Source organism: Squalius cephalus, assembly GCF_949319135.1.
Source record: "Squalius cephalus genome assembly, chromosome: 10".
NCBI lineage: Eukaryota > Metazoa > Chordata > Actinopteri > Cypriniformes > Leuciscidae > Squalius > Squalius cephalus.
Genome location: NC_137131.1, coordinates 37065811 through 37091275, shown reverse-complemented (window position 1 = coordinate 37091275; position 25465 = coordinate 37065811). Strand labels below are relative to the sequence as shown.

Sequence of the window (25465 nt, the reverse complement as noted above, 5' to 3'; positions counted from 1 at the left end):
CACATGGAAGTCATGTCGTGATAGTGGTGTGCTTTGCTCGGAACTGATTTATACCATTTATTTGTTTTAGTTTTGCACTCGGTAACATCATTCAGTTTAATCATTGACAGTAAATGTGACGGGTAAAGGTTTGCCCGGCGGTGACGGGTGCAAAATCCATAGCGCGCGATGACACGCGGGGCGCAAAACCTGCGGAGATTTAAATGCGCACGGAGTCACGGACCGTCACGCCACAGGACAATCCTTTCACTCAACAGCAGAGACATGCCACAAACTAGCGCTTTTTGTTTTTCGATTGTTGGTTAAAGAAGGGTAATCTAAAGTAAAGTCTTAGGTCTACTGGAACACCGTCCGCTACAATGAATAAACTCAGTCCTTTCAGTAATCTCGCCAAGTTTATCTCAAAGTCGTCTGATAATGGGCCAGTCAGTGTGGAGAAGCTCTGCATGGAAGACTGCAAACCTTTGTGCCGCTGCGGGCCGGACCTTTGCGTTTGTTCTTCCTCACAAAATATTAAAGATGGACTGAAGGAATATAAGGTTAGTTTCACTCATAACAATTACATAAAGTTTAATTGAGGAAAAAAAAAACTATTTTAAAATAGGCCTATCTAAAAATTATTGTGTTTATTTTTTACAGTACATATTGTCTGTAGCCTATGTAGGCTATTATACAGTTGGCTAAAAAAATTGGACTTAAGCTACACAAAAGTGTGTGAATTTCATTTGGTTATATTAAAGTGCTAGTAACTTTAGAAGTAACTTCTCTTACGCTTTTTGGCCATTAATTGGTCTTGCAGTGATTTTTGTGGATGTATGAAGTCAGTTGTCCTGAAGATAACAGGCTTTCAGCAGATATGCCTCAAAATATAGACATATGCACAAAGTGTCAATTCTTTTTGTTTTTATTTCAAATAAATGTATTTTTATTTTAAACATACATCTATATTAATTTATTTGAGTTATACATTTGAAATGCTTTGTTTGAAATAGTGTGCTATCTTACTTTTATCTTTTATATGTAATGCCAAGATTTGAACTAGGGGCCCATAGATAGTATAGGTTATATATTTCCACTTCTTGAATGAGCATTAACTTCTAGACTTTTAAATCTGTATCTATTAGAAGGTTAAATGTCCAATTCAATGACATTAATATAAATACAAAGAATGAACGACAACAATTATTGCCACTGTAAAACTTTTTACAGTCTTGACTCTTTTGGCCACAGAGAAACTTTAGCTCTTTTGATCAAAGCCTGTTGCATAAAAAATGCATAAAGTACAAATAAAAATGGCACTTTGGATCAAATTTGATCAACACTCAGTTGTAATCATGTAAAAGTCATTAAGTAGTAAAATAGGTGGAGTAAATTCCAAGTCTTGTGATTTGATTGTTCAGTCAGACAACCTTTACTAATCTGCTCTAATACTTCTCTGTGTGTGCGTAGCAAGTGCTTTGTTGTAGAGCCTCAGATTTAGAGCCAGTTTATTGGGTTCAGTTAAATGTTTTCACTAAGAATTTTTAATAATGCCTTGAAGGTGGAATCACGTCAATGATACAAAGCGACATACATTATATTTCTCAACTGGTATGTAATATCTGTAAGCTAATAAGTTGATGCTCAGTTTCTCTGTTTGTTTAGGAGAGAGGAAGTCCACGGGAGGGCTGGACCCCTGAAAAACATGCTTTTGATAATCTTGGTTATGAATCAGAGGGCCCCAATGGACTGAAGCGCAATTTGGGCCACCAATTAGTGGTCGAGGAGACTGAGGTGAAGATCCGGGTGCAGGGAATGACATGTCAATCATGTGTTCGATCTATTGAGGAGCGCATTGGAAGTCTTCAGGGTGTTGTTGGTGTCCAGGTGTCTTTGAGCGATAAAGAAGCCTCTTTGAGGTTTAACCCTGCAAAGGTTACACCTGAGGATTTGAGAAAACATATTGAGGATATGGGGTTTGATGCTTCACTTCTGGTCTTGACAAGCCAACTACAGCCTTTGACGACTGATTGGTCTGAGGTGACATTGGGTGTAGAGGGGATGCATTGCGGGTCATGTGTGAAGAACATAACAGACACCTTGTCGGGAATGTTAGGTGTGAACGCTGTATTCGTTTCATTGGAAAAAGGAAGTGTGGACCTTAGATTCGACCCGTCTCTACTAACCCTGGAGACAGTTAAAGGGTTCTTAGAGGAGATTCCACCAGGGAATTTTAGGGTTTCCATTCCTGGTTGGAACTCTACATTGAATTCCACCAAAATTCCACTCCAGAGTGTCACCATTGGAATTGAAGGGATGACATGCAACTCTTGTGTTCAAGCCATAGAGGGAATTGTGTCCCAGAGAGCTGGGGTACGCTCCATAAAAGTTTGCTTACAGGAAAAGAATGGAATTGTAACATTTGACTCCAGCGTGACCAGTCCAGAAGAACTGCGGGCAGCAATTGAGGACATGGGATTTGAAGCGTGGCTGGATCAAGGTAGTGAATACATATTATAATACATGTCTCACACAGTGAAGATCATCTTTCTCACAGGGACCACTAATAGATATCTTGTCTAGACGGTTGCTTCTTTTCTGCCAGCAAAATCATCTGTCCAGAACAATGGTTTCCTTGGTTATCACACAGGTTGCCATTCTAGAATAACATGAAGTGTACTTGAATGACTCAAACCCAGACATGGCAACCTTTAAAAGGGAAAGTGGGTGAGTTAATCGGATTAAAGAGGCTTTAGGTAGACTGCTCTCTCTCTCTCACTCTCTCTCTCTCTGAAATATTCATAACTATTTAACTGTGATCCCTAAACATAAAGCCATTTAAAAAATTATTTACTGTAGGATATATATATATATATATATATATATATATATATATATATATATATATATATACACACACTATAGCGAGCTACAAGCAGGTTTATTATATTAGAGACTCATTTTGTTTTGCTAGCCACCATTTCTATCCCACATGTAAATGCAGCTCACTTCACTGAACGTGTCACAGATTGATGATGTAAAACTCCGGACGAGTCTTCTTGTGTGCATCTGTTTTTAATGTGTCTTGACTCTTGACTGCCGTACAGTTTGACATTAATATCAACTGAGATCCTACAGTGTGACATGGCTTTCAGTGGGGATCATGTTCTTACAGTATAAAGAAACAGTCGTAAAGGACTATTATAAATCATACAGTGTGTACCCGGCTTTAATAGTGCTCCAGACAGTCATGTAGTGTGAGAAGAACAGCGATCCAATGACTTCGTGCAGTGTACCATCATAAATAAACTAAACCTTAAAACTTAATAAAAACGTATAGACATATTTAAAACAAAAAAAACAAATAAAAATGACAAAAACATAAAAATTTCTAAAACTTTAAAATTAAAATGAAAACAAAAATATAAAAATAAAATCTAATTCATAATATTAACAAAAACTATAATAGTGCATCAATGATAAAATAACTGGCTAAAAGAATTAAAAAATTTTACAAATAATTCTTCACTTATGTTCAGTATGCACATTAAATGTCTTCCATACTGTGCACAATTATTTATCTCTTTCAAAGATTCTGGAGTTTGTGAAGTTCCATCAAGCAGTCAGATGTCAAGTGGTGTGAAAGGCCACACATCCAAATCTTCACTAAGTGAAATCACCAAAGATAACCTCTGTGGCTCAGAAGAAAGAGAGACACGGAAATGTTTTGTTCATGTGACAGGAATGACCTGTGCATCCTGTGTGGCCAACATTGAGAGAAACCTGTTGAAACATGAAGGTAAAAATGGCATTCAGTACTTTTTTGAACTGTATTTAAATAGCTATCAGTATCATATAATAAGCAACAGTGGTTTGATCTGTATGTGTATTGATTGTCTAGGTATTAAATCCGTATTAGTCGCCCTGATGTGTGGAAAGGCAGAGGTGAAGTATGATCCCGGGCTTTTGGACCCAGCACAGATCGTCCAACTTATCTCTCGCTTAGGGTTTGGCGCCTCAGTGATGGAAGAGAATACAGTCCAGGATGGTGTCTTGGATCTCTCTGTGAGTGTCTGGCAGTGTTATTAATATAACTTAAAAGCGATAGTTCACCCAAAAATGAAAATTCTGTCATCATTTACTCACCCTCAAGTTGTTCCAAACCTATATGAATTTTTGTCTTCTGCTGAACACAAAAGAAGATATTTTGAAGAATATGGCTAAACAAATAGTTGATGGACCCCATTGACTTCCATATAAAAAATGGGTTATTCTCTTTAGATATTTGAAACTGATATATATTAAACAGATATTGTTTTTTGTATTTAATATTTTTATAATTTTGTTTATCACAAGATTCTTAAAAATGTTGTTACCTCTAAATTATTAGTCATTTTTATTAAAACAATATGACTAACAGCCAATATCAATTAAATTGAGTCTTTTTTATTAAAGGGATAGTTCACTTTGAAATTAAATTTGGGTATGTTTTAGCTTACCTCAAGGGCATCCAAGATGTAGGTGTCTTTGTTTCCGCAGTAGTTTCAATTTTGATATTTTTAAGTCAAACCGTTCTTGTCTGTCAGTCATATAATGCAGGTCTATGGTCACTGTCTCAAAGAGCATGCACAGAGAAGTCCAAATTAAACAATTCCCCATCGTAAGTACACATTAATGGCCTAAGACACGAAACGAGCGGTTTGTGTGTGAATACGAACAGTATTTATATCGTTTTTACCTCTTGTACACTTTCTGGCGCTTGCGCAGACTAAGCCAGAATGCGCGCACACGTCACACAGCAGGATGCGCACGCGCCCTCAGATCACTTTGACGTGGTTGTGTACAAGAGGTAAAAACTATATAAATACTGTTCGTTTTCTCACACAAACCGCTCGTTTCGTCCATCAATGTGTACTTACGATGGGGAATTGTTTAATTTGGACTCTGTGCATGCTCTTTGAGACAGTGACCATAGACCTGCATTATATGACTGACAGACAAGAACGGTTTGACTTAAAAATATGAACATTGAAACTACTGCGGAAACAAAGACACCTACATCTTGGACAGCTTTCACTTAAAATATCTTTTTATACACTGGTTGTTTGAAACACAAGAAGAATATTGAGTCATAATAATATAATTTATCGTTATCACACAAATTAAAACTAAGTGTATTGTTGCAGTCTGTGGGTTTTTTCACCCTTATATCTGCCAAATCTCAAGTCATCTTTCCCCAATAAATGTATTCAAACATTTTTCACTGCTTGAATTAAAAAGTTATTGTATTTACAGGAAACATGATCTCCACAAAAGGCAAAACATTATATATTTGGTGACACTTTATTTTACAGTGTCCTTGTTACATGTTACATGTACTTAACATAGAACTAATAGTAAATAATTTCATCAGGTCACCGGTATGACATGTGCTTCCTGTGTCCATAACATCGAGAGCAGACTTTTAAGGACAAAGGGAATTCTGGAAGCCTCTGTTGCTTTGGCGACAAACAAAGCTCATGTGAAATTTGACTCGGATTTGGTAGGCTCTCGAGATATCGTTCGAATTATTGAGGTAAACTTATATTTATATTTATAGTTTTTTTTAACATTAGTGTCATTTTATGAATTTATTGTTGTTATTCCTTTTCGCTCATTTTATTTTTCAATTTGTCATTCTCTTCTTTTCTCCCTTTCTATAGGGTTTGGGTTTTGGTGTGTCTTTAATAAAAAACGATGGACTGAACAACACACTGGACCACCAAGAGGAAATTCAGCAGCAAGTATCTCTTTCAAATTTAACCTCTCTTATTTCTATGTGTGTGTGTGTGTGAGTGTGTGTGTGTGTGTGTGTGGTCAAGGTAAACCCTACGTTATGTAGACAAAATGTCCCCACAAACATGGTAATATCCTTGTCCTTGTGGGGACATTTTTTGGCCCCCATGATAAAACAACTTATAAATCATACAAAATTATTCTTTTTTAAAAATGTAAAAATGTGGGTTGTGTTTAGGAGTAGGGTTATGGTTTGTGGATAGAATATACAGTTTGTATAGTATAAAATCATTATGTCTTTGGAAAGTCCCCATAAAACATAGAAACCAGTGTATTTCTGTATAATAGTGTAAACTGCTCTATACCTGCAGATGGAAGCATTCATTTCTGTTCAGCCTGGTGTTTGGGATCCCAGTGATGGGTTTGATGATCTACATGATAGTGATGGACAGTCAACACAAAGAGCATGGTGGATCCATGCCTGTGGACCAGAACATCCTACCTGGTCTCTCCATCATTAACTTGGCCTTCTTCCTGCTCTGCACACCTGTTCAGGTACCTCCACTGCAGGTTATGGAAGCACATTGGGTCTCATATATTAATAATGGCCTATTTTTAGGGCTGTCAAACGATTAATCGCGATTAATCGCATCCAAAATAAAAGTTTGTTTTTACATAATACATGTGTGTGTACGGTGTATAATTATTTTCTATATATAAATACACACACATGCATGTATATATTTAAGAAATATTTGCATGTATATACTGTGTATATATATTTATATAATATATAATTTATATTATATATAAATATTTTATATATAAATAACATTTTCTTAAATATATATATGCATGTGTGTGTATTTATATATAGAAAATAATTATACTCCGTACACAGACATAAATTATGTAAACACAAACTTTTATTTTGGATGCGATTAATCGCGATTAATCTTTTGACAGCCCTATTTTATATGTATGATGGATCTGCCATGAGCCTTAGCAAATCCATCGTCACAAAACAGGGAGCAGAGTGGTCTTCAATTGTAGTCTCACTTAGTTTAATTAGTATACGTTTGATTTAATTATTTAATTATAATAATAATGATTAAGAAGAATATATATGTATAGAATCTAATATTTATAAACTACCGTTAGGGCTTTTACAATTTTTTAATGTTTCTGAAAGAAGTCTCTTATGCTCACCAAGGCTGTATTTATTTGATAAAAATACAGTAAAAAATAGTAATATGGTGAAATATTATTAAAATTTAAATAATTGTATACTATTTTATTATTAAAATGTATTTTATTGAATTTTAAGCATCATTACTCCAATTTTCAGTGTTATTCCACACAAAGCTTTGGAACAAATTAGTGAATAAATTATTTAATGACTCATTAGTTTCGTTCCTGAATGAATGGAGTTTTTGAATTAATTGTATGAGTGAACGATATTAATAACTCAGTCAGTAAAGTCAGTCGCTTGTCGCCACCTACTGGCCTGGATGTAATCTGTAGAAAGATTCACTGAACAATCCCCACCACTAATGCAGAGACTGACTGGAACATGCACTGGTTTTATGCACAGATGTGCATGGCTAGTGAATAAAGACCCATTATGAGTCAGCGATTGTAATGATTAGATGTTTAGTGGTTCAGATTTAGTAGTTATTACTAATGTTTTTTTCATATTAGTAAGTGGCCTAATATTTTACTGTGAATATTTATCATATAAAGGTCATACATAATAGTTTGAGTGACAGCCGATGAATCTTTAATAGTATTTCACTCTCTTTTTCTGATTCTTCTTTAATCTCATTAAGTTTCTAGGTGGCCGATACTTCTACATACAAGCATACCGTTCGCTAAAACATGGTGTAGCCAACATGGATGTGCTCATTGTCTTGGCAACCACCATTGCATACGTGTATTCATTCATTGTGCTGATCGTGGCCATGATTGAAGGAGCCAAACAGAGTCCTCTGACATTCTTTGATACGCCTCCGATGCTTTTTGTGTTCATCGCTCTAGGACGCTGGCTGGAGCATGTTGCTAAGGTAAAGAAACACCAAGATAACTCAAATGATCACTCTTTTGGACAGTAAAGTTAGCAGTGACAAAATTATGCTGTTTCTGACAATGGTAAATGTGTTATAAATACTGAAAGGCAGCACATCTTAGGGGATATTTGAAGCATGTTATCAAGTTGAATGTTTTTAATTAGTTCAAATGAAATTAGGAAAATTCATGGCATATCAGCCTAATACCCTTATGGCAAGTATGTATTTTGAGATATTAACCGGCGCTTAGACCCAAAACAGAAAATGGGGATTAAAGAGATAATTCTAGGAGATCTGACCCTTAAAAATGTCTTTTGTTGGTGTCAACCTAATCTAGTATATTAAAATTGGTCATTATAATATATTTTGCATTAGTCTATGAAATAAAGTTGAAATAAAGCCAGTTAATTTAGATGTTACCATATAAAGGACTTTGTTTTGGTTACATAACAAAAAAAAATTTTTTTTTTTAAATCCCTTATGAGGAAATTAGTAAGCTTTTGACTGGCGGTCATTTCCATATCCATATTTTAATATACACTTATCTTGATATTTCCCACACAACCTAATTTATTAGCAAGCTGTTAAGGCCATATATCACATTATTGGCCTGCATACTGAGTTTTTTGATTGCTTTTTACATGCATTTGTATACATGCATTTGCTTTTTACATGCAACAAAAATCATTGTATCAGAAAATGCTTATTTAAAACCAAATAACGTCGATTTAATCGATTTTTTACAAATATTTACAATTATTTGTTTATCTTGTGGGATGTGAATGCATGCAGCTTTACGGCAGCAGTGGTTTATGTCTGGTGCTGTAATTTCTCTGTGATGGATCCACTCACATAAAAGGGTGCTATCATTATATCATAAAAATGCTGAAATAATGAATTGCTCTTTGCTGACAAAATGAATTCCCCAAGCTGCTCTGAACTCTCTTTAGTTTAATCAGTAACAGGAACAGCCACAAATATACTGAAACTTCTGTTTTGATAATGCCGTACATACGTTTTTACATTTTAGTACAAAAGCTGTGCTATATAAAAGTTAGCATCCTAGTCTGATTTTTCTGAAATAGATTATACCGATATAACAAACCGTCAGTAAAGAATTTATTCAAATAGAAATTGTATGTGCATGGTCTTAAGACGATTATGCATGATAAATTAACTTGTTTTCCTATATGGGAGTAAGATCATAAACGGCTTTAGCATAAACCGATTGATTTTTGCCCTTTACCCTGATTTCACCCGGCATTAAAACACATTTACCTCTGTTCTGTCAGCTTATTGTAATGTGTGTGTTTGATTTGTGACAGGAACTCGTCCTTTCAGAGTGAGTGTTTCACGGTAGGGCAGGAGGAAATATGACGTGTGACATATGGTTCTGGGGTTCTGCAGTTGGTTATTATTATTGCAATGATGCAGCAGTCTTTGTGAAACAGAAAACACAAAATCTAAGGTTATATGGTCGGACTGTTTATGTGAGCTTACCATTTGAGCATCATTCTAACCTGAATGAGATAAAAACCCATGATTTTTGCCTTTATTTTGTCCTTTCAGAGTAAAACTTCTGAGGCTCTGGCTAAACTCATGTCACTTCAGGCCACAGATGCCACTGTAGTGTCCCTGGGCCGAGACAACATCATCATCAGGTTCAGTTCACTCTCTAGAGTCTACTTGAAGTCATTATATGAGCTTTTAGCTAGAAACAAATCATATTTCAGGGGTGCTCATAAGTGAATTGGATACTTTAGGTATGACTGATAGCGGAGGTCAGCAACCTTTTTGACATGATGTGCCGTTTTTGTTTTTTCATATTTTGATATCAACCTTCTTATTTACAGTAGATGTATCAAATTTAGTCTTGTCAAAATGAACACCTTGACTCCTGTGAAAAAATAAAAAATCCTCCAAGGACATGCCAGCAAACCCAAACACACAAAATGATTGACAGGCAAGGAGCACTGCTGTAAGTGTGAGGCGACAGGAGCAGGGTTGAGCACCCCTGGCATGAATTTGAATACTGAATGGTGTTGATTGATGTGTGTGCTGTGTTGCATGAGACGTTTGCAAAATTAAACTGTAAATTTCCTTTCATGTGTCAGAGAAGAGCAGGTATCTGTGGATCTGGTGCAGAGAGGTGACGTGGTAAAGGTGGCACCAGGGGGGAAGTTCCCTGTTGACGGGAAGGTCATTGCAGGCACGTCTATGGCTGATGAGTCCCTTATCACTGGTAAGACTTTGACTTAGTCAGTGGGGGTTTGTGTGGTTTAGGATGTTAAATTTGTAAACAGTGTCATAGTACATACATTGTAGGTTTTCCCAGTGATTCAGAAACGTCATTCTGATTTTAAGTTAAAGGTGCAGTGTGCTTATAGTTGTCTTTGCATATTAAGCTTGGATAGGAAAAAGTGTCTTAACATAAAAAGTACACAAATGACCTTTGGTGAAAAATGAAAGGGTTAGTTCACCCAAAAATGAAAAGTCTGCCAAAAAGTCTTAGTCTCATGTCGTTCCAAATCCATAAGACTTTTATTCATCTTCAAAAGACAAATTTAAGATTTTTAATGAAATAGCAGAGATTTCCGTCTCTCCACTGAAAGTCTATTTACCCAAAACTCAGTGATTACAGCATTCAAATTTGGTCATGGAAGCTCAAGCATGATCAATGCTTATTCAGAAGACTCGGATTGAACTGCTCAGTTCATATGGATTTATTTTACGATCTCTCTATGAATGTTTTGAAGCGTCATATTTTTGTGTGAATAGACATTTAATAGAGGGACAGAAATGTCTCAGATTTCATTAAAAATATCTTCATTTGAGTTCCGAAGATGAGCAAAATTCTTATGGATTTGGAACGGCATAAGAGTGAGTAGCTAAACGAACTGTAGCTGACAAAATGTTCCTTTTTGAGTGAACTATCCCTTTATTTTTTACTCCCATATGTTTGAGTTCCTGCTCAAAGTATGATTTTTGGTTTCTGGCTTCACTTCTGCTTTTTCCTAGTGATCTGTCATGTTCGTTAGTTATATTAGCATTATATTGGTCCAAGGGTCCAAAGCTGCCTGATGAATCCTAAGAATCGGAAATCCTAACTGAAAGTCTATTTATCATTCCAGGAGAGCCAATGCCGGTGATTAAGAAACCTGGCAGTTGCGTGATTGCAGGCTCTATTAACGCTCATGGAGCTCTACTAGTGGAATCCACACATGTAGGGTCAGAGACCACACTCAGCCAGATAGTCAAACTAGTGGAAGAGGCACAGACATCAAAGGTAGTAATTCATGTACACAAGCATGATACAAACACACTCGGACATGTGTGCAAACAAACCTTTGCTTTTAGAGGTATCAGCAATGTAATAAGAGACCGAGAGTAAAGAAAACCTGCTAATGGACATGCATGTGCATACAAAAGCAAGTTTCCTTTCCTATTTAATTTTACTTGGGCTTGCCGTCTTTTAAAATATTTATTCACGATTAATCTAAAAATGTTTATGTAGTTTTTCTATGTTACATGGTAATGTATATGTACATGTGCATAGTTAAAATGTAATAGAAAAATAATACAAAAAAATGTATGTAATTAAATCAATTCAGGGAAAATGAAATAAAAGGCATTTTTATAAGGATTTGTGTGAACAGAAGAATTGTAGGCCTATCTCTAAATTAATAATATCCGGTCAAACTATAATTTACGTATCCATGTTACAAGTAAAAAAAAAAGAAAATTTATATTTACTTTCAATTTGTCACGATTATGTTGTGTTTCTGTTTCATTTTCAAGGACTTTTAGTTTATCGTCGATTCTTGTGTTTGCCTTTTGTTTTCATCTGTTGCCATTGTTACTCATTGTTTCATTGATTACACACACCTTTTCCTCATTTGTTCTTAGTTCCAGTGTATATATGCCCTCAGTTTAATTTGTTCATTATCTGGTGTTGGTTGTGTTTAAGTGCACACCGTTAGGTTGCTTTTCTCTTGATTTGATTTATTTTGTTGTTGGATTTTACTCTTTTGTTTTGTTTAATAAAGACTACGCACCTCGTTTTCCTCCTAAGCCCAGCCGTGACACAAGTTTACCTTCATATTTATTCTTAATTTTCACTTTTATTTTTACTTGGTCTTATAATCTATTAAAATATTTATTCATGATTAATAAAAAAAAACTGTTATTTTAACCTAATTTTTTTTTTTTTTTTTTACATATTTATGTTAAAAATAAAAACATTCTTACTTTAGATTGTTGTAATGATATAATTGTCCTCTTCTTTTGGCAGGCACCGATTCAACAGTTAGCTGACAAATTGAGTGGCTATTTCGTTCCGTTCATAGTGGTCATCTCCTTGCTAACAGTGGTCGCATGGCTCATCATTGGCTTTCTGGACTTTGACATTGTGGCAAAGTATTTCCCTGTGAGTTACAGTAATTCATCAACTGTGTGTAAACGCTAGCATGTGTGCGAGAAGAAAAAACTAGAAAAAGTCTCTAACCTAAGTATGACCTCTACAGGGTTATGAGCAAAACATCTCCCGAACAGATGTGATCGTCCGCTTTGCCTTCCAGGCCTCCATCACAGTTCTGTCCATTGCGTGCCCCTGCTCTCTGGGTCTGGCAACCCCTACTGCTGTTATGGTGGGCACAGGGGTGGGCGCTCAGAATGGCATTCTCATAAAGGGAGGAGAACCTCTAGAGATGGCGCACAAGGCAATGCTCAACACTAATTCCTTCTTCTAAGTCTGTATTTATTAAGCTGACATCCCGGGGTGCAGCGGTATTGGAATTTTGTTGGATTTGTATATATTATGTATGTATATACTGTATATATTTTTCAAAAGTTTGGGGTCGGTCACAGTGATCAATTATTCAGGAAGGACATGTTAACATAATCAAAAGTGACAGTAAAGAATTTTATATTGTTACAAAAAAATGATATTTCAAAAACTGCTATTAACTTTATTCATCAAAAAATCCTGAAAGAAATGTTACAGTTTTTACAAAAATATTAAGCAGCACAACTGGTTTTAACATTTTTGATAATAAGAAATGTTTCTTGAGAACCAAATCAGCATATTAGAATGATTTCTGAAGGATCATGTGACACTGAAGACTGGAGTAATGATGCTGAAAATTCAGCTTTGCCATCACAGGAATAAATGACATTGTTAAAATATATTCAAATAGAAAACTGTTATTATAAATACACACACAATACCCCCCTTTTTTTTACCATTTTGATCAAATAAATGTATGATTGGTGAGCATAAGAGACTTTCAAAAACATATTAACCACAATTTGTGTATACTGTAGATACATAATATATAAAAATCCAGCAAAATATATGGTCTCTACAGGCATCATTTATATAATAAACATATATATATATATATAATGCATTTATAATATAATTTCAAATATACATCTATTATATATTCTATTTTTGTCTAAAACTATAGTATCTGTATTCTTATGTATAGAGACATAGTATATGCAGTTAGAAATCTAACTCAGACAAAAATGTTCAGAGATTCTTTTAGGATTCACTGGGTAATCTGTTTAAACTGGACTCTCTTCCCTGCTGCTCCTGCAGGTTGGGGCTGTTATGTTTGATAAGACGGGCACCATCACTAATGGTGTGCCGCAGGTGACCCGAGTACTGGTTTTGTGGGACCGAGCAAGGCTTCCTCTTCGGAAGGTTCTGGCTGTGGTGGGCACCGCCGAGGCCAGCAGTGAACATCCACTGGGCATAGCTGTCGCAAAGCATTGCAAAGAGGTTTGGGAAAGCCTCCACACACAACAAACTTTGAATCTTCAGGACAGTATCACATGATCCAGCTGTACATACAAAAGTCTCCAAACCTGTGGAAAAAAATAGTTTTCCACCCACTTCTGTTTCCGTGTCTGTTTGATGAAAGTGCTCTTGCAGGTTAAAAGAGGTTTCTAAATCTGTCTGCTTCTAAATCTGTCTCTCTGTAGGAGTTGGGAACAGAAACTCTGGGCTCCTGCCATGACTTCCAGGCTGTTCCAGGCTGTGGAATCAGTTGTAAAGTCTCCAACATTGAGGATCTGCTGCAGAACAGCTCAAAGACACAAGAAACAAACACACCCGCAGCAAAGCAAACACGACTTGTCACTATCCAAGGAGCCACCACAGATGAGAGCAGCTTGGTGGCAGGCACAGATTCAGGGTCAGGTAAGGTAAATGTGGGTTATTGGTGCCTCCTACTGTGAGCTTTGTGTATTACATTTTCAGAGCCTTTTTCCTTTAAAAGGTTTTTTTTTTTCCATAGATATTTTATCATTTTAATATTTCCAGCACTTAACATTGCTTATGTAGTTTTAAAGCATAAAAGCTTTGTTGTGTGTCAGTTTTCTGTATTTTCATGTATTTATCTATTTATTTATTTCAGTGTGATTGCGGCTCAGATTTCCTTGAATGAATGAATCTCTTGGTGTATGAAGACAGATACACAGTACTGATATATGTATATGTGTTTTCTCAGATTGCCCCTCATACTCTGTTTTGATCGGAAACAGACAGTGGATGTTGCGGAACGGTTTGGAGGTCACATCTGATGTGGATGATGCCATGAGCAGCCATGAGACTAAAGGACAGACGGCCATACTTGTGGCCATTGATGGTACCGCCCAATTTCATAAATTACCTTTTGTGTTTATTTGCATGTTAAGAAAATAAGTTTTGTCTAACAGGCATTTATTATTAAAAATAAAAATGTTCTTATGTTTGTAACGGTTGGAGGCTGTAGAGAAGCGCACAACGTTAGAGAAAGAAACTCAAACAGTTTTTTATTATAATTAGGGCTGTCAAAAGATTAATCGCGATTAATCGCATCCAAAATAAAAGTTTGTGTTTACATAATATATGTGTGTGTACTGTGTATAATTATTTTGTATATATAAATACACACACATGCATGTATATATTTAAGAAATATTTGCATACATATACTGTATATATATTTATATAGTTTATATTATATATAAATATAATTTTTTTTATATATAAATAACACATTTTAATTATACACAGTACACACACATATATTATTAAAAACAAACTTTTATTTTGGATGCGATTAATCGCGATTAATCTTTTGACAGCCCTAATTATAATCCACAAGGAAAACTTGGATAACAACCACGTTTGGCATTCACGCAAACAATACTGGACCCAGGAACTGAGACACATGGCTTAAAATAACAGGGAAAACTAATGAGTTAACTAATAGAACAACAGGTGAATGAAATCAGTAATTAAAGGAACAAACTGGCACACACTAGGAAACTATGTCGGAGAACACATGGCTGGGAAACAGAACAACACAATGAACAAAACATATTCCTGACAATATTAAAAGTGCAGTAAGCGATTTCAGCAGTAAGGGGCGTGTCCACTCATGAGGGGGGAGGTGCCTGTGCTACATAGCGTGTTCATGGATTTTGGGGCGGCGCTATCAAGATAGAGGTGTGATCCTTTTGGGTAGGGGCGTGTTTGCTTTTGTGATTTCAAATATCAACAATTTCTCAGAAATCTCTTACTGCACCTTTAACAGAACTTGCCAGTGTGTCTAATTTTAAAATGGTTGTATCATACTTTTTCCGCCTGACGTCCATTGTTTTGTATTTATTATTAGTTAAATCAAGCTATTAAAAGAATAGTTCTCCCAAAAATGGAAATAATCCCATAATATACTCACCCTCAAGACATCCTAGGTGCATATCATTTTCTTCTTTCAGCCCATCACAATAGGAGTTATATTAAATAATATCCTGGCTCTTCCCAGCTTTGTAATGGCATTGAATAGTGTCTGGATTTTTGAAGCTCCAAAAAGTGCATCCATCCATCATAAAAGTAATCCATACGACTCCAGTGGGTTAATAAAGGCTTTCTCAAGCAAAGCAATGGGTTTTTGTTCGAAATATACCCATAGAAGGGTGACCTCTGACCCCATGTATGGAGTATGACGTAGTATTGATGAATGCGGATGCGCAGAGGATAGAGCAAAACAAAACACCAGCAACGAATTAGAAGTCTAAAACGGAGGATTTAAAATTTTCTTTCAATTTTAAAGAAAAATGTCAGAGGTTTTTGATATAAGAGAAGAGTAGCTATGTCATACGTCGGGTCAGAAGTCACCCTTCTGCCGGACCTCGACTATCATGTGAACAGACGTACGGCTGTTGCCGGAAGCCGTAATTATAGTTTAAGTTTTTAAGTTCTTACAAAAACCCATTGCTTTTCTTCAGAAGGCCTTTATTAACCGACTTGAGTCGAATGGATTACTTTTATGATGGATGGATGCACTTTTAGGAGCTTCAAAAATCCTAAAAAAAACAACCAAAAAAACAAAGCTATTTAAAGCTATCATTAATTATAACTGGGATTGTGATCGGCTGAAAGAAGAAAGTCATGTACACCTCGGATGACCTGAGTGTGAGTAAATAATGGTATAATTGTCATTTTTGGGTCAACTACTCCTTTAAATGTCAAGCTTTTTTCTCTCAAAAGTCTTCACTCTTTTTCTCCCCCTTTCTGTGTCTTTTTTTAGGTGTCTTGTGTGCTATGTTAGCTGTGGCAGATACTGTAAAGCCAGAGTCGGCTCTAGCTGTTCACACCCTGTGCAGTATGGGTATAGAGGTCTTCATGATCACAGGAGACAACAGACGTACAGCCCGGGCCATCGCCACACAGGTGCATATCCATACACGCATTTTGCCTGTATGCAATTCATATAATAACACAAAATAATATAAAATATCCCAAGCTGGATTCAAACTCAAGTCGTTCACACATAAGCACCACCATTCAGAATATTGAAGTATGTTCATAAAGGTGTGGTCATAATTACATCTGTCCTGTAAATTTTTGCAGATGAAATCCAGTTATTTTAATATTTCAGAAATTTAGCGATTTTCCCCACGCATATTTCACAACAGTTCAAGTTGGTCACGTTGATTCGCCGCACTGACCAACAGAAAGCGGCTTTGTTTGAAAGTGACTTTTGTGTGAGCTGTGCTTTATACATCACTACACTATTAATAATGGCCCTTTTTCATCTGCAACCAACATTTCTCTAATGTGACCGCCATGTTTCTGACATCCAATTTGCATTTTGTGCTTTTGTGTCTTTGACTTTGTCTGATAGTATTTACACCAGAACACACTGTTTTATTTTACAGGTAGGCATCAGGAAGGTGTTTGCAGAAGTTTTGCCCTCCCATAAAGTGGCAAAGGTCCAGGAATTGCAGGAAAGAGGTCTGAAAGTTGCAATGGTGGGCGATGGGGTCAATGACTCGCCCGCTCTTGCCCATGCTGATTTAGGCATCGCCATAGGAACTGGCACTGATGTTGCCATTGAGGCAGCAGATATTGTCCTTATACGGGTGAGTCCTTATTAAAATAGATTTATCAGGAAATAAAGGGGAAATTCTATTTAAAAAATTCAATTATGTTTTGTGTTGACGTAGAATGATCTGCTGGATGTGGTGGCCAGTATCGAGTTGTCTAAAAAAACAGTGCAGAGAATCCGGATAAACTTTGTGTTTGCTCTCATTTATAACTTGCTTGGCATCCCTATTGCAGCAGGTAAACAGATCCAACCACACTGGTTCCAATGTTTTCTTACATTAGTGAGTACTGTGTGCATTCAGTAATAGATGGATGTGGTTTACTGGTTTGAGCCTGATTTTCAGGTGTGTTCATGCCTGTCGGTCTGGTGCTGCAGCCGTGGATGGGCTCTGCTGCGATGGCAGCTTCATCTGTCTCAGTGGTGCTCTCCTCTCTACTGCTGCGACTGTGAGTGCACACTACAGTACACCATCATGATGTGGTCTTCACATTCTACCCGCATGCATCAGTGAACACTTTATAGCTCTTTTCCAAAATCAAGAAAATTTCTCATAAGCTGCACTGAATAAAATGTGTTGTTAGGTAACCTAAAATGTGCTTAAATGTGTGTTAGCATCAGAGTTGTTAGATTAGCAACATGCTAACACCAGACCGTGGCTGCATCCGAAATCGCATACTTCCCTACTATATAGTAGGCGAGAAAGAGTATGAGACAAAAGTACGTCCAAATTCACAGTACTCATAAAAGATTCGGCAAAAAGTCCACGGATGACCTACTACTTCTGGTGAGATTCTGAAGTGTGTGTACGATAGACACTTTACTATCCCATGAGGCCACGGGAGAGGAATTATGAATGGTAGTGAAGCGACATAACTGTAGCTAGTAGGTCACAAGATAATGAAAACATGACGAATGTAGTATGTCCAGGTTACATTTATACTACACACATTAATACTATATAGAACATACTTTTTTAGTGGTCGTGAAGTAATTACTTGTTCAAAATAAGTACCTACTCAAGAGAGTATGCGATTTCGGACGCAGCCCTTGTTTTAATTTATAAGCAAACTTTATTTGTTTTCATCCCCGTCTTGTTTCATTCATCTATCAGCAGTACACAGTCCAATGGCTAAATATGCAGTAATGAAGCACACAATCACTCAAGATGGTTTCAATGAGTTGTTAGCTTAGCAAAATGCTTACACCTGACTTTAGCATAGACTGTTAAAAAAAGATGGATGATGTGTTTCTGCCTCCTTCAGATGTAGAAAAATTAAGACAAAATATTTTTTACTTTGCCGATTATGTCACCCGGAGCCCGAGTCTGCGCAGTATGAGGTGGAGCCGCCCATATTCCTGCATACTCAGGCTCAAGCACAAAGTTTTTATAGCATAAAATAACTAACTAAAACCAAACTTAGCACCTCAACATGTCTGTCTGTAGTTTTTAGTTAGGCTCGTGTCCCATTCGATTACATGGAGATGGCGGGATTTATGACTTATACTGCAGCCAGCCACCAGTGGGCGATCGAAATTCTTTGGCTTAATTTTCAGGAACTTTAGGTGCGGTCATGCCATGTTGTAATTACGAGATTCCACCTTGTAAAAGCGTAAGAACAGCTTCGAGTGGAATTGTCATCTCGAAATTACGGTAATTAGGACATGGTGTGAACACAGCATTTCTTTTTTTTAAAACCAAATTTGTAACCAAATTAGCTGACAGCCATTTTCAACTTGAATGTGCAAGACTTCCAGTGTCTGCCACTTCCAGTTACTTTAGCTGTACAAAAACAGTCCGTAATGCTGGTCGATGTTACAAAATGACATTTGTAATCGTATTATTATAATTTATTAGCTTATTCATAAATACTTGTGCAAATAGTTTTACCATTTACTGCACTTTGTTACTCATTATAACCTATAGCAGCTAATCAAACAGAAGTCTTAATATAAGTAACTTGTATATATAACTGTGCACGTCACATGATGAATGATAATTCAAACTTATTATGCTCCATTTCGGTTAGGATACTGTCTTGGAGGGTAACTGCCCATGTTGAGGTTTTGGAACAGAGCTCTTCATCATTCCTATTAGCCTTCCCATGACACTGTAAATATCCTTCTCTGTCTCTCTTTTAGCTACAAGAAAACATCAGTGGAGGAGTACGAGTCCAGAGCTCAGAGTCATAAGTTCAGTCTGAGTCCATCTCAGGTCAGCACCCACGTAGGACTGGAAAAGCGTCGCTGCAGCCCTCTTTCATTCAGCCGAAGTTTGGACAGACACAGGCGGAGCTTTTCAGGCTCAGGCTCCTCCTCCCTGAAATCAAACTCCTCCCACACCTCCAAGACACAACCCAGCACCTGGGGAAGGAACATTGTGTAAAGCAACTAGCCATGAGTAGACTTCATCAGATGACAGTTTGCCGGAAATATTTTATCATAGAACGACATATAAATATAAAAATTCAAAAATGTACAAATTTTATATAATTTTAGATTTTTGATACTGTTGCAGTAATAACTGTTGTTTGGTAGCAGGAATTTAACATGAGGATTGAAGCTTTCCCCATGTAGATTTCACAACAGGTTCAAGTTGGTTGATTCACTGCAATTATGTGAGCCGTCTACCATCAATTTTACCCTTTTTAAGTGGTCTGCTGTCTATTTGAATCAGGAATAGTGATATCAACATTCTCTTTTGATTGCATCGGAGAATGGCAATGTACGCGTTTGTGATCATGCATGTAAAACCAGTTTAAATTTGTACTAAAAGGGTCATGAAAAATTACTTAAAGCTTGTTTTCTTTTTCTTTACTTTTTTTATACATCTAATGGCAGAATCTAGAAGCCAGTTTCCAATAATGAATACAGTAAGCACCCTTACATTGGTCAAATTCTGGCAACAATTTCTAACAGCATTTGCTTACTAGATCAGATTATTTAAAGGTATCGCGGAGGATTTTCCCGAATTTTAGAAAAGAACCACCCTCTCCACTTTTTGAAAAAATGCACATGCGCAACACTCTCCCTGCTCCCGAGAGGGAACGCCTATTAAACGTATGCACGAGCTAATCATAGCTTACATTAACTTTTACTAGCAGTGATTTTAAACGGATTTCTCCAAATAGCATGCCAAACTTTACCTGTCAAGAAACTTCGCGACTGAGGCATCAGTGGGAAGCCCAACCTGTGTTTTGAGCGCACGCCATCGTGTGAATCGTGTGCACGAGCACGTACGACGGCCTTACGTAAACATATCACCAGAATGATTGACACTTAGGAGGACCAATAGTCTTGATGATCCACCTGGAAAAAGAAAATCCTCCGCTATACTTTTAACGTTGCTCTCTGGCGGTTTGGATTGGATTGATGGATCTGGCGGAATGGATAAATGGACTTATCGGTTTGTACAGTACAAGGTTGATTTGGTGCACGTCCTGATTTTTCCGAGTTAGATGCGTTCTTCTGTCATATTTTGTTGATCCTTGCACAACATCATTGTCTGAAAATGTATTCCTAACCCTATCCGTACCCCTAAACCTAACCCTACCCACAAGTTATCCCTAAAATTAGAGGGAAATGATAGTTGGATAACACTGATGTAGAAGCACTTAACCCTGGTTGTAAGCCTAAACTTGACATGAACTTAAACTCATAAACTTGTCTCTCAAATCTGATTGGTTGATTTGAATGTTGTTCCTGGATCAGCAAAGATGGTTCTGCTGGCATTTCTTGGCCAACAGGTGTCAGTAATGTTGAACATTTGACAAAGGGCAGAGTGTCCTGCAGAGTTTGACACTTTCATTTTAGAAAAAGTGGATATGTTTATTAAATATACAGTTAGCAGTGTAAAACGAGCCTGTCCATGGGTTTTTAGATACAAAATAAAGTGCATGGTCCCAGCATGGCCTTATCTGTGATATTTGTCACTAGTATTGCAGTTACATCATTACAATACAATACAGTTTGAAGTTTTCATCCCCATCCTGTTTCGTTCATCCACCAGCAGTACAATCATATGGCTAAATATACAGTTATGCAGCACACAGAAATACATACTACTTGTAAAAATGAAAAGTTCACATTTTTGGCCCAGTGATATTATATGGGGTTACTGTATGCTTGGATGACTAGTTTAAGCCTGCTGCTCAGATTCTCAAATTTAGTCAGATTGCTTTGGAGTATTGCTTATGTAAAGTGGTCATCATGAGAAATTAAATGTTCATTTATTTTAAATAAAATGTTAATTGTACCATTAAAACAAACTGTAACTTTCTCAGCTAATACATTATAAGGGTAAAAGAGAGGTTGGAAAATAGTTATATGATATATTTTGGTGCAAAACCTTAGGGGACAAAATACAAAAATAAAAATAACAAAAGAAAATGTAATATTAAAAAAAAAAACAAAAAAAAAAAAACGCAAATTCTATAAAAATATTAAAATATACTATTTAAAAATGAATGGTAAAAATTATGCTAAAAATAATACACCCCCTTTAAGAAAAAAAAAGTGAGCATTGCATGCAAAATTAAAGTGTGTGTGTATATACCATCTATTTTTTGCATCATTATTTCATTGTAACCTAAACAAAAGCAAAATAATGTTCCTTTACTCACAGTTATAGAACTGAGCTCTACTGCTTTGCAAAGGCTTTAATACACATACATATGCATTATTGTAGGTTAATCTATAGATATCATTCATTTTGAGAAGGATATACAGAATAAATGTAGTTTATGACAGACATTTGTGATAGTAAATTCTCATATAATACTGTTCATTTGAAAGTTGGTACTATTATTATAAAGCAATTCACAGCGGCCTGGTATAAATAATGTTTGTAAATATGCAAACCTGTTTAAAATCATTATTACCATTGCAAATACTTCAGTTTGACCCTACCCTACAGACTGACATCAGCTTCATGAGGATACAGACTGTATTGCTTTATCAGACCTGAAGGGTCACAAAAGGGCTTTTCACACTGCAGTTATCCCCAGTTTATCCTCATTCTAAACCCCACTTTTAACCCCAGGTAAAGGGACATTTCACACTTGTAATTTAGAAGCGAGATAAGTAGGTCTACTGCTTTTTACCCGTGGTTATGAAACCCTGCTCTGGAGCAAGCCAGGGTTAGCACCGCTTTTGCAGTGTTAATTACGGTGCCAATTGTCAGTCACAGAAACACCGCATAACACTTGTATAAATTGTAGGCTATGTTTCAGCGTTTGAGGGGAAAATGTCAAATGGTGACATGAAACACCGTTTCATTCTTACCTTTTATAGTTTGAAAAGTCCATTCAATATTAACTTGATAATACAGCCGCTAATATAGAATGCGCAAGGCCTTTATGCAAACAGGTCGCGTGCTGCGTGCGTTCGTCCAATCAATGACACTGACACCGCAAATAAGAACGTTAACCCAGGGTTTAGGAATAGACCTTATTCAAAGCAGCGCCATGTTCGATTTTTAACGGGAACGAAAGTGAGGCTGTGAGGGACAGACATTTATCTCTTCAGTGGCTTGTACTGTTATTTAATGAGTTTTTGGATTGTTCTGCTGACAAAACACTGCAAAAAATATCATTCCCAGAAATTTCAGTAGACAAAAAACTCCAAACAACATGAGCTGTGGAAAATTATGTGACCTAGCAGCTATACAGCTTTTTACAGCAGGTGCACTTGAAAACACGGTAAGCCTATCCCTCACAGCCTAGCTTTCAGACCGGTCGTGGTGATGCTCTGAATAAGGTCTATGTACAGTGTGAAACATCAGCTTAAATGAATACCCAGGATTAAGAACCAAGATAACCCAGGAATCTGTTTCCCCAGGGTTTAAAATGACCCACGATTTACTATTTCAAATGTGAAAAGCCCTAAATAGTCCTGTAAACACCACTAAATAACCATTTTTTTCAGTATCACATATTGTCTTAGGTTTTATCAACATATTCCTCAACTATTTGTTAGCATTTGAGATGTTTCTTGTTGGACATATCGTTCCATATTCTCAGTATCTCCTCTGGTGAAATCTGATGCACAGTCAACACTTTTCGGTAGCGGCATAGACTATAGGTCATTTTCCAGTGATTGAATCCATTGTTCTGGAAGGGCTGAATGCCTAGTTTCCGCAGGCACAGTCCCACGTACACATCCTCCAGATGTAGGAGTCTCGTATGTAAGGAGGTCTTATAGAGCAGCTCCGCCATGTCTCCGGAGAACACGTATCCAGTCCCAGAGCAAAAAGCAGGGTACCTGCTTTCAGGGTAGAGCTCTCTAGACATGAACCATTTGCTGTGAACATCACGTATGGGTCCTCCGTTTATCACGCGACCCGTGAAAAAGCGGTGCCTTGGTTTGGTGTTGGGTTTCAGCAGGTTAAACACTAAGTTGTCCATGTTGACAAATATATCACTGTCGGTTTTCATGACGTACTGTGCATTTGGGCAGAATGAGGACACCCACCGCATCCCCATGAGAGTCTTCAGGGTCAAATTGTGGTAGGAATCCACAAAGTCCTCGACTAGGATGTCATGGAAGATCTGGCTCTCTTGTTCGACCATCTGGTTGAGCACAGGTTCAGTGCTGAACCCGAGAAGAAACAGCGTCACAATGCGAACATCGCCGAATATGTTCTCATCTCCCCACGTCTCCCGGATCGCCTGCCGGGCGTCAAACTCCTTGTGGTTGGTGCTGATGAGGAGGACAAGAAAGGGCGTTGTGCCTTCACATTTTTTGGGCTCATTGATGAGGAACTTGAAATTGTGTGGGTTCAGAGTACGCGTGCGGATATTGCTGAGCGTGTCGTTCTTCGAGAGCCGCGGGAGCGGTTTGCGGACGAAGGTCATCTGACCCACGTAGGCGGTTGAGGGCCGGGAGCCGCTGAGATACCACAGAGCACTGGCCCAGCAGACCACAGTCAGCAAATACAGGCATGACACCTTGGATGGCATCTCGTCAGTGGCTGGATCACCTGCCAATCATACGTGTTCAGCCCACAGGCCAATCACGTGTAGTTATTTGGAAAACATGGCTCAAATGAGCACAAGCCCTCCATCTTTTGATGTCAGTGCTGGTTTAGTTTTGCTCAGATGTATTCGTTCTGGAAACACAAACATTACTCAACATTTTCCTCATGTACCAAATGCCACCAATTATCTCTTGTTATTTAAATGGATATCTATGTTCTTTCATATGCAGTTATAGATAAAGGACAAAGAAAGCATTCTCTTTACTCGTTCTCATTCTAGATCGGTGGTTCTCAACCAAGTGGCCAGGACCAATTAGGTGCATCAGCAAACTTCCAAGGCATAACTAAAAATTATTTGTAGCACTTTATTTTACAATCCTGTTCCCCATGTACATACTACTTATTATAGTAATTAAAATAACTAGGTAATAATTAGATACTAACCCTGAGCCTTCACCGAAACCTAATCTTAAAGGGATATTTCACCGCTGGAAAGATGAATGTGTATTTAAATTGGGTCATTTATGTAGTAGAAATGTGAAATTATTCTAGAAGTTGGTGCCTTCTAGACTGAGAAAAGCCATAAAATGTATTTTTGGCTCATGTGGATGAAATACAACTGCACTTGATTCGCTGCCCAACGAGGCCACTCCCAAACCATGCCTACCGGTTACAGAGGGCAGTATTGGAAGAAATGATAGAACTAGGCTATAGACCTTATGTAGCCCCGCCCCTTTTCAGCACTGCGCTCAATGTCTTTTGACTTCCGGTCTGTATTTTCACAGCGATTCTGCGTGTTTATTAATGAACGGCTCGTTTTAAAATATTCCCGGTCGACTGACATTTGTTAAGTTATCTGCTTTAAACATCTCAGTCCTCATGATAACTTTCGTTAACTTTACATTTAGTAAATCCACTTCAAAAGCGAATTACTCCTGGACAGCAATGCCATAGAAATATACAGAGCGACCGCAAAAACGGAAGTTAAAAGACAATATTCTAAAGATGGCGGCGTCCTCGTTTCTCTGGCGCATAAGGTCTATAGTTGACTCGAAACTGAAAAGACGGGGTTTTATCGTGAGATCCCACCCCCTGTGGGCGGGTTGAAAACATGCGGAACGAGCTCCTCCTACTGGCTGTAGTCTCTAGCCTCTGGCCAAAAAAGCCTCAGATGACGCAAAATGACGAATTTTGTGTCATCGGAGGTTTTTTCCAGACACACAATACAGAAATCTCTCGTCTCAGGGGGACATGAGGGAGGGAAGCACGGTCATTCGAAAATACTACCG

At 37.3% G+C, this 25465-nt stretch overlaps 2 protein-coding genes across 2 annotated transcripts; one reads left to right on the top strand and one right to left on the bottom strand.

Moving 5' to 3' along the window:
* Positions 1–227: 227 nt before the first annotated feature.
* Positions 228–21454, top strand: atp7b (ATPase copper transporting beta). The gene is made up of 21 exons (XM_079883811.1): positions 228–539; positions 1645–2479; positions 3572–3778; positions 3881–4044; positions 5393–5554; positions 5682–5758; positions 6126–6309; positions 7584–7817; positions 9390–9481; positions 9935–10062; positions 10952–11106; positions 12112–12246; positions 12344–12538; positions 13423–13605; positions 13809–14025; positions 14336–14473; positions 16403–16545; positions 17034–17237; positions 17322–17439; positions 17547–17649; positions 19343–21454. Exons 1-21 carry the CDS (start codon positions 360–362, stop codon positions 19584–19586), a joined length of 4098 nt encoding a protein of 1365 aa, XP_079739937.1. The 5' UTR covers positions 228–359; the 3' UTR covers positions 19587–21454.
* Positions 21455–21850: 396 nt separating this feature from the next.
* On the bottom strand, positions 21851–24239 carry b3galt1a (UDP-Gal:betaGlcNAc beta 1,3-galactosyltransferase, polypeptide 1a). The gene has a single exon (XM_079883812.1). The coding sequence runs from the start codon at positions 24157–24159 to the stop codon at positions 23173–23175; it is 987 nt and encodes a 328-aa protein (XP_079739938.1). The 5' UTR covers positions 24160–24239; the 3' UTR covers positions 21851–23172.
* Positions 24240–25465: the final 1226 nt, after the last annotated feature.

Excerpts from the sequence above, each read along its gene's own strand:
- atp7b (XM_079883811.1), top strand. The coding sequence starts at position 360 with ATGAATAAACTCAGTCCTTTCAGTAATCTCGCCAAGTTTATCTCAAAG. Across the intron at positions 6,310-7,583 it reads TGCTCTGCACACCTGTTCAG|TTTCTAGGTGGCCGATACTT; the intron begins GTACCTCCACTG and ends AATCTCATTAAG. Across the intron at positions 17,238-17,321 it reads CAGATATTGTCCTTATACGG|AATGATCTGCTGGATGTGGT; the intron begins GTGAGTCCTTAT and ends GTGTTGACGTAG.
- b3galt1a (XM_079883812.1), bottom strand. The coding sequence starts at position 24,159 with ATGCCATCCAAGGTGTCATGCCTGTATTTGCTGACTGTGGTCTGCTGG.